Source organism: Hippocampus guttulatus, chromosome 9 (assembly GCF_054856545.1).
Source record: "Hippocampus guttulatus isolate MCC_2025c chromosome 9, RoL_Hgut_1.0, whole genome shotgun sequence".
NCBI classification, from domain to species: domain Eukaryota; kingdom Metazoa; phylum Chordata; class Actinopteri; order Syngnathiformes; family Syngnathidae; genus Hippocampus; species Hippocampus guttulatus.
Genome location: NC_141269.1, coordinates 16,696,302 through 16,715,050, shown reverse-complemented (window position 1 = coordinate 16,715,050; position 18,749 = coordinate 16,696,302). Strand labels below are relative to the sequence as shown.

The following is an 18,749-nucleotide window of genomic DNA, read 5'->3' as shown; positions in this document are numbered from 1 at the left end:
AATGGAATTTTATTGTACAAATCCCCGAAGGGAGACCCAATATAACATCCTGAACCTAAACTAGATGAAAAACTGAGTGTTACAACAACATATTTGTGTCACTTTCAATTCTACATACTGTATGTTTGAAAAGATGTAGACAACATCTGTCGGTAATGTTCGGCAGTTCTTTTTTTTTTTTTTTTTTGATCCACTGTGTGAGATGGTGCTTGTTAAATCCTTGCGTCCGTGCTTGTCAAAGTTAGTCGGCAGTGAGGTAGTGTGCATGGTTTAATAGGCCTTTCCAGTCAAGAGAAGCATAGGCCTTTCTACACTTGGAATTACAATATCATGAAGAAAAAAGAACGTTGCACTGGAAATCATTATGGTGTAAACAAACATCTAAGAGTGCTCATACCCATAGATGGTCAAGGACGGAGGAAAATAAATAGTATACTACACATTTGACAACCATAACGTTGCCATATACTGTATGTCTTGGTCAGAATTGCACAATACAACACAAATCCATGTAGACAGGTGCTTGTGTTTGCCGGTAAGTAGCATCATTGTGGAGTAAACAGAATTTTAAAAAATACAATCAAAGCAATGGGATTATTGATTTAAGCACATAAAATAGGGGCACTTCATAAAACAAATAGTATACAGTAATTACATCTCACTCTTCCATAGCTCCTCTGAGACATGTTTACTGGCTCAAAAAGTCATTATTTTAAGGCGCAACCCGCTGTGACTCTCACACACAGACACGACTCTCAAATGTGACCCCCATTAGAAAAAGTCCCTCGTGTCTACACATCTTTTGTTGGGTGTTTACTGTTTTGTTTGTTTCAGGTGCTCTGTAAATCAATTTGCGCTTTTGTGTCTGAGCATCAACAGAACACTTTAGGTTAAAGATAAGGACATAATATGGATGAAATGTGCTGAATCCATTATACACCTCATCAACATTGTGGCATCATCCGTGCCATCTTCATTTTAACACAGATAATGGGAGGCCCAGTGTTGTGTGGCTGATATGTGACAATTAACCTTTTCAGGGACAGCGGTTACTACAGTGGGCAGGATATCATTTTATCAGGTTACAGGGTGCATGAAAGGGTTAATGATAAAGTTCTTCAAAATGCAATCATTCCCCTGCCCCACTTCTAAAAATTTCAAATAAATGAATACTCCAGAAGAACTGTTATTGTACATCGTCTGCATGAGCATGATGAAAATATTTGCCAGAGTGAGGAAGGGCAGAGAGGCTGTTTTGCTGTAATGATGCTAAACAAAACATTCACTGCAAAGATGTATCGCAATAAATCAGGGTATTGTAGAAAAGTTCACTCATTTTAAAAAATGAATTTGATAAACATGTGGAAATACATTATACGAGGCAAGTATGAAAATTATTTGTTCCTCGTGTAATAATAGAATTTATGTTGACGCTTGGATTTTTATTAATAAGCAATGATCATAAAAAAGTGTCGTGAATTCGAGTCGGGGTTTTTTACATTAAACAAATGAAACAAAATAAGTTTATCACAATATTCTCATCGATGGAGGTGCACCTTTACAATATGGTTCATCCAGTAGATCGTCAATATAAAGTAGGAACGGGGTTCAAAAAGCATTTTGAAGCAACACTCGTGGTTGATCCAGTAAAATAAAGGGCATGTAACAGCCGTGTTGTCATGTTTTAAAATGAGTTGAGTGGAGACATGAAAGAATTCTGCCAGATCACATGGCATGACAGTTATTTCACTGCAAATGAAGACATACCAAGCAAAATGCCCACTGTGATTACTCTGAGAGAAACTGCAGATAATAAACATAAAATGCTGTGATAAAAGCGCAATTGAAAAAAAAATTGAAAACTCAGCTATTTCAATCTGAATTTTTGTTTTTATGGCAGGTTCATAAAACAAATTAGATTTGATTCTGATGACATTAAGCTAAAAAAAAATCTGAGTTGAATGTATATATACTGTATATATATATCCATCCATTTTCCGAACCGCTTGATCCTCACTAGGGTCGCGGGGGGTGCTGGAGCCTATCCCAGCCATCTCCGGGCAGTAGGCCGGGGACACCCTGAACTGGTTGCCAGCCAATCGCAGGGCACACAGAGACGAACAACCATCCACGCCCACACTCACACCTAGGGACAATTTAGAGCGTCCAATCAGTCTGACATGCATGTTTTTGGAATGTGGGAGGAAACCGGAGCACCCGGAGAAAACCCACGCAGGCCCGGGGAGAACATGCAAACTCCACACAGGGAGGCCGGAGCTGGAATCGAACCCGGTACCTCTGCACTGTGAAGCCGACGTGCTAACCACTCGACTACCGGGCCGCCATATATATATATATATATATATATATATATTTGCATTAGTCTCACAGAACACACAAGTGTCGTCCCAATCATCCTGTTAACTGTGTTAACTGTAACTATGTTACATTTCTGTCTGACTCCTAAAATATTTCAATGATTGTTTTTATGTCAATTGGATCATGCTAACTCAATCAATGAAAGAGTCAAATATTTCACTTTTCTTGACGAGACCAGTTTTCAGTTACAGTGAGCAGCACGTCTGTGGGTTTCGAGCTTAGACAAAACCTTCCAGAGTAGATGTGGTTATGTTTTTGGTCAATCAACCAACCTGTCTGTTTTATTTGCACAGTTTCCTCAAATAATTCACAGCCATCTTGTGCTCAGGCAAGAAGGAACACGATGATAACTCAGCATTGTTAAATGAAAAAAAACCCTGACCATTTCACACTTGAATGTCAAACTTTTATTTTGAGGTCTATCCCTCGCTGTGTGTATATGCGAATTCAGAGCAAACGCTGTTTTGGGATGCACTTTCCCTTCTCTAGATTATTCTAAAGAGTGCAGTAGACGATGAACATGGTGACAATGGTTCTGAAATGGCTACATACATACTGTAAGTGGATAAGATGAAGTAAGCGTGTATGATAAGTAAGTACGGGATAAAATTAGCGATGTTTTGTCTTCAGGACCCATCAAGATATTCCTTTTTTTTAAATTGAAATGCTTGTTTCAAATTACAGCTATAAATTTGAATGACACTCCTACTAAAGTATCTAGACAAAGACAGAAATGAAATGTTAATATAACATTTTGATGCCACTGTGCATCATTTGAATTTACTAAATCAGCAGTGGCAGTAGATTTGATTTCTACATTATGTACATGCTACCAGCAAAGACACATACGTATTTACAAGTGGACAGCAGCACTTTCAGAGACTAGAGCTGATCGGAATACTACCGGTAACTTTAATATGAAAATCAGTCTGGTCGTCAATGTTATTGTTTGTAGTTGCCCTGAAAATTTCCTTCAGGTAAGACTCAAAATATGTTGTTAAACCCAGCTGAAAGATTGGAGTCATGTCAGCACTCTCAGAAGCCTTTTGAAAAGTGAAGAAAAAAAAACGGCCAAAAATTAGGAGCAGCATAACAACTGTGAGATTAGAGTAATGGGAGGAAAAATATGGAAAGGAATGGGGGGGTAACTGCTCACATATATGTTTGATTCCCTGCAGTGTGTTTCGGCTTGCGCACTGAGTGTGTTTCTGTGTGTGTGTGTGTGTGTGTGTGTGTTAAAGAGGGAGAGGAAAAGTAAAACACGTTTCTTCCACTTATGTGTTTTTTTTGTTTATTTTTTTTAACCAAAATTGAATAACATCGTGACAGTGTGTGTGTGTGTGTGTGTGAGTGTGTTACGATAAAATTAAGTGTCAGTGTCTGAAAGTAAGGTGCAATGACAACAAAGTGCCAGCAGGTGGGGCTCTAGAGCGCAGTGAGGCGGCCAGTGAGGGCTGCCTGGAGCTCCGAGGGGAGGAAGACCCCCAGCTCTGTGATGATGCCTCCTGTGATGAGCTGGTGGGGAGTCACGTCAAACGCCGGGTTCCACACCTCGATGCCTGCAGATTCATGGCAGACGTAGGGACAGCAGATTATGTGAAGAAAAGAGGCAATGGTAGGAAGTAACAAAGTAGAAATACTTTGTTGCTGTGCTATATAGATTTTTCAGCTTATCGGACTTGAGAATATTTTGGACGACGTTTTAGTTTAACTCTCTGCATTTGAAAGCATCTATATTGCTGCTCCTTTGTCAAAATAGGACGGTTATTTTTCCCCCCCCCCAAACCTCCACAACCTTCATTTTCCCATCACTAATCATCAAAAATCCATCCATCCATCCATCCATTTTCCGATCCGCTTGTCCTCACAAGGGTCGCCGGGGGTGCTGGAGCCTATCCCAGCCGTCTTCGGGCAGTAGGCCGAGGACACCCTGAACCGGTTGATAGCCAATCACAGGGCACACAGAGACGGACAACCATCCGCACTCACATTCACACCCCCTGGGACAATTGAGAGTGTTCAATCAGCCTGCCACACACGTTTTTGGAATGTGGGAGGAACCCGGAGTACCCGGAGAAAACCCACGCAGGCCCGTGGGTGCATACAACATGCAAACTCCACACAGGGAGGCCGGAGCCGGGATCGAACCCACGACTGTGAGGTCGACGCGCTAACCACTGAACCACTGGGCCATAATAATCTAACAACAAATCATAATTATATATCATATTTCAGAACATGCACTTGGAATTTGAGTGTTTGGGATTTTTTTTTTTTAATTTGACAGTAAGTACAGGACTTAAAATAAATCAGTACTTCTACTCTTACTAGTCTTTTTTTTTTTTTAAACAAGTATCTGTACTTCTACTTAAGTACAGAGAGCACTGGAAAAGGTCTGTAATTTGACAGCAAGACCAGAGTGTACCCAACCTCTCACCCAACGTCAACCCAGCTCAGCTGCGATGGAATGATAATTAAAGATTAACAATTAAAGATATACTATCTAAGGGGATTGAATGGATGGAATTGTGGCAGACCATATACAGTAAAATCTGTATTATTATCCTCAATACATTATATTTTTACTCTTTTGAATAATTAATCCATCAACACTCTCTAACATGAACATTACAGTCAAGATGAAGTCCATCGCCTGTCATTGTGAGATTCTGGATGACACCCAAAGCTGTAGTGCCCTTCAGCAAGGGACCAATCCATAAAAGCGTTCCCTCAAACTGCTTCCTGCTCATTGCAAATCATTAAAGTGCAGAGTGTAAAATTGCCCATAAAGTTTGTTTTCTTCAAAAAGTTACAACATATTGTAAATTCACTAAAGATTAAATGATGGACTGGCAGTAGACAGTTAATGTACGGTAGAATCAATGTTACATTCATAAACGTTGCAAACTGAAACCAACGTGCTGATGTGATGCAAAAAGCGAGGGATGACTACACTGACCAGTACAACATGATGGACCTTTGACCATTCTAAAGGTATTGAATGAAAAATGTAAATTACAAAGCTAATACTGTTTGGCTATCATTGACAGTCAGCTGGTTATTAAATTAGCACTGCTTACTATTGTGTTATTTACAGCGGTATGGATCTGCACTGGATCAAAAAAGCCATTTCCAATGCGATCCTTCATGACTGTTGACCAATAGATTTTGTAAACTGAATACTTCTGATGGCGTCAATTAACAGTGATCATTTCGATTTTATTGCAGAATTGGGATACAGCTCTTGCATTGGTCTCATGTACTCAATAATGTGTCAGGCAAGCGCATCACATTTGTTTCATCTTGCTTCATGCAAAATTAACTGGTGACATCTGGACAGAGAAAGAGGTTCTGTTCATTCCGACAATAGAATGACGGCAGAGACACAATGTGTAAATTAAAATTGCTCATTCTCCTGTCCATTAAATGACTTCTTTAATTACTGTGGAGCACCTCTCTGCTGTACAAATCCAATTATAGATCAATGGCTCAGCCCAGCTCTCAGAAAATCAACTTAAACACACACACACACACACACACACACACACACACACACACACACACACACACACACACAACTCACAAGTGCACAAGCTAGAGAGCTACAAGTGTCATTTAAACTCTGTCTGATAGTCTGCTTTATCATTAATTAGTGTGGTGTTCCATAATTATGTTGAATGCCAACAACATTAATCAGCCTTAAAATAATTGGACCTCAAATAGTTTTGCAATAATTCTTTTCTTGTGAAGTGAAGAGCATCTTTGCTGTTTCCATGGTGACCCTGGACCACATACAGAATACAGAATATTGCACACAGAATACAGTGTGCAATATTGGTAGAGCAGCTGCAACACCTGTCATGTTGTGTTAGCGCTACAGTCCAGGTTAGCCTTGTTGTTGAGGAGAGTGCACAAGCTTTGCTATATGCAAAAATGATCAATGTCCATTTCGAGACAGCTTTGAATCGTCAAGGACATTTCTTAAATAAGCATGCCGTGTGCTGTATATTCATTTGAACTACCAGTACTTATTTTGTTATTTTTTAAGATAAAGAGGAATAAAAGAATTCACAAAAATTATGACTGGCTCGAATATTATTGATAGGGGATATACAGTATTTTAACACAGGGGATTGTCAAACGTTTTGAAGCTGCTGGCTACTGATGAATGCGAAGGGCGACCAGTTTGATATGCACCTCTGAAATAAGAAATGTGTTCGAAATATCTTTAATAACGACGGTGTTATGAGGGCCTGACCTATTTAATAGGTCAATATTAGCTCTTTTGAAAGAGTGAAAAATCAGCACAAAAAAACCCCCCCGATAATTTTTCTTAATTTAAACGTTAACAAAACGACGTCATTTTTGTGATTGTGTTATTGATTTGCTATAATTAGGAAACAGATAAGTATCTGCATGCAAGATCTTATTTCTATAAATATCCACCAGTGTTCACGTTTTCAAATGATCACTGTTACAATGCGTGTCTTCAATCTAAGTCTTGAATCTTTTTAAACAAATGGACAAATCGTATTTATTTTTTTACAGTACAGAAGGGAAGCGTAGCTATTTAGCTTGTAACTTTAAATCTCAAGACACTAAAAGGGCACCGCCGGTGACCTGAACCAGAAGGCATTGCTTCATTTTGTTTTGCTCAACGCAGAGGTCAAACTAATAATTTTTTTCACTCGATTAACTTATCACATGTTTAACATAGCACATCATAATGTGAAACCTATCACGTTATAACGTGATATTGAACTTTCTCTTTCTTGTGAGGCAGCAAGATGCTACCGCGGTCATGCTCTGGCAGGTAGGCAAGGCGAACAACCTGTATCAACAGTATTTTGCATGGGCGTCCGCTTATGTCAAAGCAAAATGTTAAGATTTATGTTTGAATATAATGCCGCTTGTATAAATGACTGCACGTCCCCCAGTTAATTTTCCAATTTGAAATGTTACCCAAATTCCACACTTTACATTCCCATAAAATGTACTAGAACCTTTCCAGAAATGTACCAACCCTTTGAAAACCTAATTTGTACGAATGGAAATCGAATTTATTACCAACTGAAAAATATTCCAAATAAATAAGGGCCATGTCAGACACACTTACAAGTGTAAAGAGAACCTGACAACAACAACATAAAAACATTCTTCCCATATCTTTACTTGGACGTATGTATGTTGGGTATGCCACTTAAATCTACAGCGCAAACTTTAACATTAGCATGCACAGAGGGAAACACATGCACGCAGACAGTTTTCGCATACCTGAAGCAGCGATGGGGACTCCATTTATACTGGTGAGTTCATCAGGCGGACGAACTTCAATGATGATGTCCCTGCCACTTTCCAGGCTTAAGTCACATGAAGTGCTGGGAGCGGCCACATAGAAAGGAATCCCATGATGCTTGGCAGCAATGGCTAGCTGGTACGTTCCGACTTTGTTGGCCGTGTCGCCATTGGCAACCACCCTGTCCGCTCCTACCACCACAGCTGCGAGAGAAAGCCGACAGACAAACGGGGTTAAGATGGGATGGAGGTGAAATAAGGAGAAAAGACGTGAGAAACCCAAACCTGTGATGTTCATTTCTCTCATGGTGAGGGCTGCCATGCTGTCTGTGATTAGCGTAGCGGGGATTCCCTCTGCTACTGCTTCGTACGCCGTGAGTCGAGACCCCTGGTTGTACGGTCTCGTCTCTGTGCAGTAGACACGTTTCAGCCGGCCCAGCGTGTGGAGGCTTCGCACCACTCCTACACACCCAGACTCAGGCTTAGGTACACTTACAGCTACGCGGTCCACACAGCCACCCGCCACAATCAAGTCTTACCTAGTGCAGTCCCGTATCCAGCCGTGGCCAGCGAGCCAGTGTTGCAGTGTGTGAGGATGGTCACCGACTCTCTCGGGACACCCGAAAGGATGTGCTGGGCGCCAAAGTTTCCGATCTTCTTGTTGTCATTGACATCTCGCTCCAGCATGTCTTCAATCCAGGCTATTACACTGTGGGGGGCACGAGAGGTTAAGCTCCCACTGAGGATTGAATGGAAAGATAGTATACAGTTTAAGTGCATGCATGCACATGGAAAATTTGTGAATTGTTTGTCGACCCGAAACAGGTAAAATTGTTGGTCGCCTTAAAGAAAACCCAACAATGGTCATTGAATACCCAGAACCAGACAAGAATGGAATTTCCTAAAATTAACCCTTTCGAGGTTATTACCACAGTGGACAGCATGAAAGGGCTAATGTTGACAAATACTGAACTTCTGGGAGACTGCTGTAATGGGAATTTGACATATGACAGTACTAAAATGTAAGTAATTGTAAAGTGTCCTTGGGTGTCTTGAAAGGTGCTTATAAATAAAATGTATTATTATTATTATTATTATTACAACTGTTTGTACCATTGAATGCTGACCAGTTTTTTGCAGGGAAGCAAAGTTGCCTGCTCATGCACTAAACTGCATTCTGTGTAGCTGCTCGTGCTGACCTTAACCCCTCCCAAAGAGAAGAAAATGAGATAAAAAGAGAGCGCAAGACACGGGATGGGGGTGGAGGGAGGGCAGGCTCCCTTGACAGATCTGTGAATGGTGTCTCTCCATGTTTTTTTTTCTTTCTCAAATAAACCTCATCATTTTTTATAATACCGTACTTGTTGTCTTGGTTTTCCTGGACAAGAAATTGCCTTTTGGACAGATGAGACAACGCTGGAACTTTTTGGCAAGGCACATAAGCTGTGTTTACAGATGCAAAAATGAAGCATATAATACAGAAGAACACCGTACCTACGGTGAAGCATACGGGCAGCCTAGTTATGTTTGAGGCAGCTTTGCTTCACCTGGCGCAATGTATTTTATGGTACCTTGATGACCCAAAACACGGAGGTAGAGACACCAAAGAATGACTAACAACAAAACAATCAAACTATCCTGAAGAGGATGGAGCTGCAAGGCAATAGAGCTGCAGGAAGACAGTTCAATAATTTGCAGAACTTTGCTACCCCAGTGACACCACAGCTGTCTGTCCACCAGCCACAACTACTTATCTGCGAGTCCATGATGAGTGAATAACCATTTCAAAGCAAATACATACAATGGATATGGAATATTACATTCTGACCTGCCAGGAAGGTTTTCTCCACTATCAGAGCAATAATTTTTTTAGCTTGAATGACCTAATTATAAAAGTATGTCTCTCATTTAATATAGCCATTGCATCTTAACAGTGACATCAGCCATGGCGTTTCTTCTTCACACTGACTGTCAAATCTTCAATTAGACATTCAGAGAGAAGGCTTCCCACTTTTCACTTTCTTTCATCCGCTAACACTCATGTGGCTTTTGGAATACAGATGTGCTGTGACAGCTCCTACTTGGGCGTGGAAGAAAACCCCAAGTTCGATTGTTTAGAATCATATTGCTTATCTTTACTGATGATAAAAGGTAAAAGTAGATGTGAACAGAGGAAGTTAAGCGCCGATGCCAACACCAGTACCTTTGCCTCAATGAACCATCGCAATGAATTCAAAGTGAAGCATATTATTTCAGTGAATTGGGAAGTCATTTAGTTACCAAGGTTCAAACCTCAAGTGACAGGGCAATGCCCGTGTGGCCTTTTACCGCGCAGTCATAGTACATTAAAAGGTATTGAGGTGATTCCAAGTATTGAAAAACATTTAGTAGTTGCTCATAGAATCTCTTAAAAGAATTGCCCAGGCAAGTGAAAGGGAATATTAATAGACTTGGGGGGGAAAAAAATATAGACCTATCAAGACAGATGGCATTAGCTGTAGGAGTTGCCAAAACTCCAATCTGTTACATTATTAAGAAGAAAGTATGCACTGGTCGCCACAGCACCAGCCAAAGGTTTTAAATGACCACAAACGGACAAATGTATGTGATGGAGAAAAATCAATAGTGACTAGTAACAACATCTAGTCTGTGAGGAGAGTGCCATACTACATCACCGTTAAAGAAATTGGCAGTGTAGCAATCCAACAACGGCTGACTCAACCCCGAGAATTTCACTTTCAAAGTATCCTTGAGTAAAACAACCGTATGCCTGGAGGCAACCCAACTGCCACGGTCACATCACGGTGTGAATGTGAGTGCATGAACGGGGGGCAATTTCAAGTTCAGCCCATTACCACTGAGTTCACAACACTGGTGAGACTTCAAAAGCACAAAGGACAGATTAAACTTCTTGAAAAGGAATTGTTGGACAGATGATATTAAGATGAACTTGTAGCACAATGCTGCGAATTGAAGAGTGTGATCTAAAGCACTACAATAGCTGTCAATCATTGCTGAGGCAGCATTATTATCGGTGGAACTGGGTCAGCTGAGCCTATTGATAATATGGCTTCTAATAGAAGGAGCAAGACAAATTCTGATGGGTGACGGAGCTGGATGGTACAAGTGCATAATAACGTAAAAAGACAGCGCAAGAGGGCTCTTGACGACCATGTGATCGGTTTTTGTACTGAAGACAACATCAAGAGTCTCAAACAAGAAGCAATGGAAGACGGATGCTGTTCAAGTCAAGCAAAGCTTATCAACTAAGGAATATTATATGATGACCAGAGAGAAAATTTTGAAAAATAAAACAAAATAAAATAATAAGATCAATGAATCATTTTCATCAGACAAAAAACATTTTCATAAGACTATTTGTGCTGTTGATCCATTATATCAACAAAGCCAACAGTAGGTGTGGCTACACCAGAGTGTGAACTAAAAACAAACAAACAAACAAAGCATTTCTTTAGGAGCCAATTTCATGCTACAATGAAACCACATTCATCCTGGGGATACGTTCGAGACAATCCGCAAAAGGTGAAAATTCAGAACCAAGGAACTATGTTAAAGTGATGTGAGGTGCGGAGATTCATTGAGACAAAGATAGTGCTTTACCACCCTCTTGTGACATCCATAGGCAGTAAAGGGCGGGGGGTGGCATAGTCAAGATTTTCGCTTGTTGAGGCAGGGCTCGGTCCCCGTTCTCAGGGATTACTGTGTAATCTGTGTTTTTACAACTGGACGTATTGAAGTAATACAGTTCCACCGGCTGGACACATTAGTAGTTTAGTAGATGTAAACACTGCTGGAGAAACAAGAATGTACTTATCACGGTGCATAGACACACCACTCCCCACTCTCCAAACACGCACGCACACATGCACACACTGACGTCCTTAATAAGTAGCTTAGAGTAAAAAAAAAAAAGTTAAAAAAATAAAATAATGTAGGGCAAAACATTCATTAAAGGACTGAGTTGCTTTTGCGTGGTGCTAAACGGGAAAAATGGAACAAAAGGACAGCGTCTAATGCACAAAGAATGCACAGGTGGTGAAATGCTTCTCAAACTTGCCAAGCAGAATGCGTCTCGTGCACCAATGCTATTTGCGCATATTTAGATGAGTTAATATGCATATATTTGGTGGAGAAATTACCTACCTTGATGCAAATGAGCCTCATTGATAAACGTCTAATTCACGAACACCCTCACTCGTTGCCACTCGCAGTTTGAGTGAAGCTAAGAATATGGAAAGCTGGTGTATGGATAAATGGCCCTCCACTTTTGCGCAAAGGGGCGCATTGCCACCTGCGACAACTGACCAATGTGAGGGAATGCGCTGACATGGCGGGGGCGGGAAGGGGGGAAGCTTGCCGGGTACAGGATGGCTCTGATGCCAGGCATGCTCGTGAGCTGATATTTAGGAGGAGAAACCGTTGTATTTCTTCTCTTGCCTGGAGTTTGGAGGAATGGGTTCACACCGGGTCAGTCTAAAACAGGGGTCACCAATGGGGTGCCCGCGGGCACCAGGTAGCCCGTGAGGACCACACCAATAGCCCGCCAGTGCTAGCATTGTGATTTGCTAGTAGAAATTATGATTTAAAAATGCAAACATTGGCAGTATTGTGAGACATCTTTAAGATGATCAGAGCCTGAAAATTTTAATAAATCATTAAGTATTAAAAATAACACATTTTAATATTATTAAATGTAATTTGTACAGATGTTATTTCAGACGTGTATCAATTTGGTAGCCCTTCACACAATCAGTACACATGAAGTAGCTCTCACTCTCAAAAAGGTTGGTGACCCCTGGTCTAAAATGATTCATGGAAAAAATTGCAACGCCGGTTAATGTCAGAAAACTTCAAGTCCCTGTTGGGAAGATTCACATGCACATCTCTACGCATGTGCAAATCTCTGAAAATATCAAAATGGTCGCACCAATATGTGGGATTTCATAGGCATTAAATGAATGAATGAATGAATATGTCATTTTCCTCGTCATAGTAGGCACCCATGACAATTGATGTCCATGGACTCCAAAATATTGAGTCAATTGTTTGGATATTTTCTGAGATTTATGTGATGTCCATGTGAATAATGGGGGACGATCGATAACAATTTTCTGACAGTTCCGTTGGCTCCTCCTCAGGCCTTCAAGCTCACGTTCTGATAGTTTCATCTTTCCCTTCCTGACTGCCATTGTCCTGCCATGGTGTTCCTGGCACAAAGCAGCATTTATACTTTGCCATGTGCTGCAATCAGGCGGGAAACAGGTACAAACTGCAATCTGCTGTTTAATATTGTGGGTATGTTAGGTTGGTATATGGTATATATTTCTCAAATAGTGGGGCGCGCCCCCCTGGGGGTAACCGTCATGGGGGGCGCGTTTGACCTCGGGGAACATGCTTTTTTTATTTTTTTTACTTTCCTAAAATAACATGCAGTTGCACTTCCACGACGTTAGGAGGCAGTGGCGCTCTCATTGGCAGAGTTTGCGCAGGGAGCATTCTCAGGGAGGAAATATGACGAGGCGTATGTAGCGCTTGGCTTCGATGTGACTGCGGTGGCAGACGAGGAAAGATCGATGTGCTTACTGTGTCTAAAAATTTTGGGAGCGGACAGTATGAAGCCAAATAAATTAAGCCGTCACTTAAAGACATTACACCCCAATCACGCTGATAAACTGCTTGAGATTATTTCGGCGAAAACGTGCCGAATATTGCCAACAATCATGCCGCTTTGTGACTGCTACTTCAGTAAACTAAAATACAGGTCCCGGCTACACATTGAGCAGGAGCCGAGAGTTGCTGTGTCCTGCTTCAAACCTCGCTTCGAAAAGCTGTGCATTGCAAAACGTGCTCATTGTAGCCATTAATCCAGACATCATCTTTGATTTAAAAAAAAAAAACAATTCTAATATACAGTATATTTTTGTTTTGCTGGTTAACGTTTTTTTTTTAAAAATATTGTGCTCTGAGATAATGTTGGTGATTAGTTTGAATGCATTATTAGTTATTGATTTTATGTAATTTTATTTTTCAGTATTGTATGGTTTGACATGGTCAGTCAACCAATATTTATTGTTAAATTAAGGATTTAATGTTATTTTTGAATTTCAGAAGCACTTTAAATCTTTTATGTTCCAGTTACTAAAGTTATTCTTTGTTGTAAGTTGGTCCATATTTCTTTCTTTTTTTATTCTCTTATACGTTAATAAGGATACAGTGTTATGCAAAGGTGTACCTGTAGTATCATTTGTCTATAAAATTGTTATAAGTACAGTAAATATTCTCTAGTACGGACTCGTGTTTGCGCTGTCCAATTTGTCCTGATAACAGAAATTCCTCATTTGGGAAATGAGCATGGTACATGTCCTTTATGAACCTGCAAGTATGTTGACAAAATGCACGTGTAACAACACAGTCAATAAAATACAAAAATATACTGTCCAAAAACTGTTTATATAACAAAAACTGCAATACAGGTGTATCCCAAAAAAATCACAACAGTAAAATACGTACAGTATTTTAATGTTTATTTTTTTTCTGTCTTGGGAAAAAAAATTGTATTTTGGATTGTTTTGTTGGATGCATTCTTTGGTTTATAACAATGTTTGCCTGTGTGTCATACAGTTTTCTTGCTAGTTGCAAGTAACTGTCCCGTTGATCACTGATGTCTGGTAATTCTTGTGCATACTGAAGGATTTTTGTTGCCATTTGCATTGCTTCCTTGCTGGATGGTGGCTTGTCATCAGGAGTTGAATCGATGCCTTGTTTTTTAAAGTTTCGTAAATTTGCGTCTTTCCGACTCCAAGTGTCTGCTGGATCTTTTTAACGTTGTGTCCAGCCTCGCTCAAACGGATGCATTTCACTCGCGCCGCTCCAGTCGTTACAGTTCTTCTACGTTTCGATGCGATGATCTACACGACGTAAGTGAATAAAGTTAAAATCTTTTGCACTTACAGTAAAACGCACGCCAATAAAAAGTCGCTTACACGTCTTCGTTTCGAATCTGATGAATGAAAACGGCGAAGCGAACACGTTTCTTCGGTCATGTCGAGTGGGTGCTGCTTTTAAGTTCTCCAGGACGTAAGTGAATAAAGTTAAAATCATTCACAATTACAGTAAAACGCCTGGCAATAAAAACTCACTTACACGTCGTCATTTAGAATCTGATGATCGAAAAACGCAAAGTTGTTTCAGCGTCAGTCTTTTCCGTCGCATCGGGTGGGCTTTGCGTGTATTTAAGCTCCCGCGGCATTACACCTCCATCCGGGTTACGGGTAGTGGAATTTCCGCTTACGCAACTTCCGGTAACACGTAATATCGTAGTCAAAATGTTAATGCATAGGTTTTTATTCCGGGTGAAGGATATTCCTTTCCATAGAATCTCGGGGATGGGAATATTTACTGTATTTATAGTCGTGCTTGGGGGGGTGGGGGGGGGGGGGGGGTGTTTTGAAAATAATGACAGAAAATAAATGAGAACCACTGGGTTAATATAAGCAGGTGATATTTTTCTTTATCACACCTATAGGATTTTCTAACTTTCAATTCCCAAACGACTCTGCAATGTATATTTTTTTTCAAATGGCACCAGACAAATAATAGCAAGCAGGCTAGTGCCTGCTGAACATCCATCCATCCATCCATTTTCCGATCCGCTTATCCTCAAAAGAGTCGTGGGTGTGCTGGAGCCTATCCCAGCTGTCTTTAGGCAGTAAGCGGGGGACACCCTGAACCGGTTGCCAGACAATCGCAGAGCACACATAGAGAAACCACCACCCTCTCTCACACTCACACCTCGGGACAATTTAGAGCGTTCAATCAGCCTGTGGGAGGAAACTAGAGTACCCGGAGAAAACCCACACAGGCCCGGGAAGAACATGCAAACTCCACACAGGGAGGCCGTGGCTGGAATTGTTTCTGCACTGTGAGGTTGACGCGCTAACCACAGGACCACCGGGCTGCCCCCTGCTTAAAATTTAAAATCAAACTTGCCCCCACCTTTCCCTCAGCTGCTCAGAGTTCTTCTCCATGCTCTCGTTCTCAGCAAACTCCATCAGTTCACGGGCGGCACGGCCCATGTTGACAGCGGTGGGCCTCGCTGACGTCAGGCGACACAACGATTCACGGATGAACGTCACGGGGTCCTCGCCACCCGCACCTGCTCGTAACTCCACAGCCAAGCTTAGGCAACCTACGATGGCGATGGCTGGGGCACCGCGTACCTGGTTAAAAGAGGAGACCATGTTCAGCAGAATGGACATCACACTACATCCTGTCTTTGCAAATTACAGTGGTACTTTGACTTATGAGTTTCATTTGTTCCATGACCAAGCTCTGCACTTAATTGAATTATATATCAAATCAGTATTTCCCAGGGAAATGAAATCAAATTTAAAATGGAATTAATTCGTCCCCGCCCCCAGCACCCACCACATTTTTGGTTAAGAGTTTTTAAGAAGAACAGCACTGTAGTGTAAACATAATATAACATAATTGAGGAGAAGTTAAAGAAATAAATGGATTTTATACGTATGTGATTATTGCACGTTGAGATAAGCCGGAGCCACGGGGTCTGCTGCCTAGTGAATAAAATCAGGAGCAGCTTGCAAGACAAAGCAATAAAAAAAAAAATATATATATATATATATATATATATATATATATATATATTAATGAGCTGATAAAGGCACGGCTTGTAACTCAAAAAGCTTGTAAGATGGTGCACTCATTAGTCAAAACTGTAGTGTTTCTACATCAAATTGTTCCCTTAACTGAGTGTGACAAAAAAGTTTGGTATCGTTGCTCTGAAAATTCAAAAACAGTTAGTCATTTCTCCCTCTCTCATTAAACGACATCATCATGACATCACCTAGCTGCTTACAGCACAAATGTTCATGCTGACACAACCACAACATCACACTTGTAACTGTTCCATATTTGTGCAACTGGGAGGAAGAAAGAGGGTCCCGAACATCTGTGAATGTGCCTCCAGCTGCCAAAGAAGCCCAACAGCATGCAAGGCCACATCTCATCTTCACATCTGCCTTCAAGTGTGCAGTGATAAATGCAGTGGGAGTGTCATAGAGTGCAGCACAGGACCGAAAATGTGAACAAAAACCCTGGCACGGGGCATTAATAATTCATCAATAAGCCTTCTTAGAGAAAGGAGGGGTCCGCTTGATGGGTGACTGAATATAAGCAGATTGTGTATCTTGCACGAGGCGATAAGTAATCTATACATTCCGGATTCAGTTATTCGTGTGTGTGTGTGTGTGTGTGTGTGTTCGCGCGAGCGTCTGTGTGCTAATGCATGTGCCCCCAAAACAAAAATCCAGGCCGAGTGTAAGCAGAGTAGGGCCACATATGCGTGCACCGGCAGTGGCGGGAGCACAAAGGAGTCGACGGCAGATGAGCGCATGGACAACGGGAGGAGATGCACATGCAGCCGGCGTGCACAGAGGGGTGGGGAAGTGAGGTGATCGAAGAGTCTTGCCTTCATTGACTTGATGGCGTCGTAGGCGTCCTGCACCGAGCGGATGTCATCGTAGACGGTCTGGTGAGGCAGCAGCAGCTGGTTGAGGATCTGCAGAGACCCGGCACGGTAGCGGATCGCTTCCAGCGTCATGACCGACACAACCAGGTGGAATGTTGGGGAGGATAACACGGACGGGAGGGTAGCTGGCACGCACACATACAATATCACACACGCACACTTGAGCACGCACACTCGTCCCTTGGACTGTTGAGCGCGGCCTGGCAGGCAGTCGGCTGGTATCAAGACGAACAAAGTTGGCGACACAAGGAGGAAATGAGGCGCAAGACGAGGAAGAACTAGGAGGAGAAAGGGAGAGGAGGGTTGGAGAGCTTCACCTCCACTGACAGGCAGCCTGACACGGAACCACGTGTCCACAAAGCCGGAAGTCCTCGCCTAGTTAGCCGCGCCCACCTAATGCTCTTGCCAACGTGATCGCTCCTCCTCGCTGTGCCCCTGCCCCCCCCCCCTTTTTTCTCTTTTAGTCCCTTTGTCAGGGGAAATTTCAAATTCAAAGCCGTTATTTGCATAACACCAAAGCCTCATGTTTCCCCAGACAATTGCGAGAATTTTCTCCCAACAATGCTTCTACTTTTGCTGCATTCAGTCGTACTAAGCTTCATTATTGTTTTCGTTAAAGAACTGCGCTGAAAATAGAATTGTCATGTACATGTACTATGGCGCGGCCCGGTAGTCCAGTGGTTAGCACGTCGGCTTCACAGTGCAGAGGTACCGGGTTCGATTCCAGCTCCGGTGTGGAGTTTGCATGTTCTCCCCGGGCCTGCGTGGGTTTTCTCCGGGTACTCCGGTTTCCTCCCACATTCCAAAAACATGCATGGCAGGCTGATTGAACACTCTAAATTGTCCCTAGGTGTGAATGTGAGCGTGGATGGTTGTTCGTCTGTGTGCCCTGCGATTGGCTGGCAACTGATTCAGGGTGTCCCCCGCCTACTGCTCGAAGACGGCTGGGATAGGCTCCAGCACCCCCCCGCGACCCTAGTGAGGATCAAGCGGTTCGGAAAATGGATGGATGGATGGATGTACTATGGCGCACACGTGTAATGCTTCCCAACCTTTCAGCACACTGTTTTACATGCCAACAGCACATCACCAAAACAAATCTAACAAAAAGTGGATACACAGTTAAATGCCATCTGGCTCCCCAATCTTAAATGTGCCAATTACAGCACTGTACACGAGGAAAAAAATCAGGATGTGCCCGTTATAGTAGGTCCTGACCTACCAGTAGTTCTCGAAGAGCGTGTCGGTAGCTCTCTAGTTGGAATTAACTCAAACACTGCCAGAAATCCCAGGTTTATGCTTTTGTTTATAGCTGCCTGACAACAGCATTGAAGGAGTTCAAAAAAATTGTAGGCTCCCTCGTACCATCCATTGTGAAATTGTAACTTGATTGACGTGTCCATCAAATTACTGGTTACTTGTAAGAAAGGTTCACAATTCATCCTTAATGTTACAGAATACTTAATTTTTAAAAAAAGGATTACATTCAGGACTATTCTCTTAA

At 41.9% G+C, this 18,749-nt stretch overlaps 1 protein-coding gene across 1 annotated transcript; it reads right to left on the bottom strand.

Annotated features, from left to right (window-relative positions):
- Nucleotides 1-158: 158 nt before the first annotated feature.
- Nucleotides 159-17,589, bottom strand: mri1 (methylthioribose-1-phosphate isomerase 1). The gene is made up of 6 exons (XM_086120749.1): nucleotides 17,186-17,589; nucleotides 15,691-15,914; nucleotides 8,214-8,383; nucleotides 7,960-8,136; nucleotides 7,654-7,878; nucleotides 159-3,938 (listed from the first exon to the last, which is right to left on the bottom strand). The coding sequence occupies exons 1-6, from the start codon at nucleotides 17,315-17,317 to the stop codon at nucleotides 3,805-3,807; spliced, it is 1,062 nt and encodes a 353-aa protein (XP_085976875.1). The 5' UTR covers nucleotides 17,318-17,589; the 3' UTR covers nucleotides 159-3,804.
- Between the last annotated feature and the right edge of the window lie 1,160 nt (nucleotides 17,590-18,749).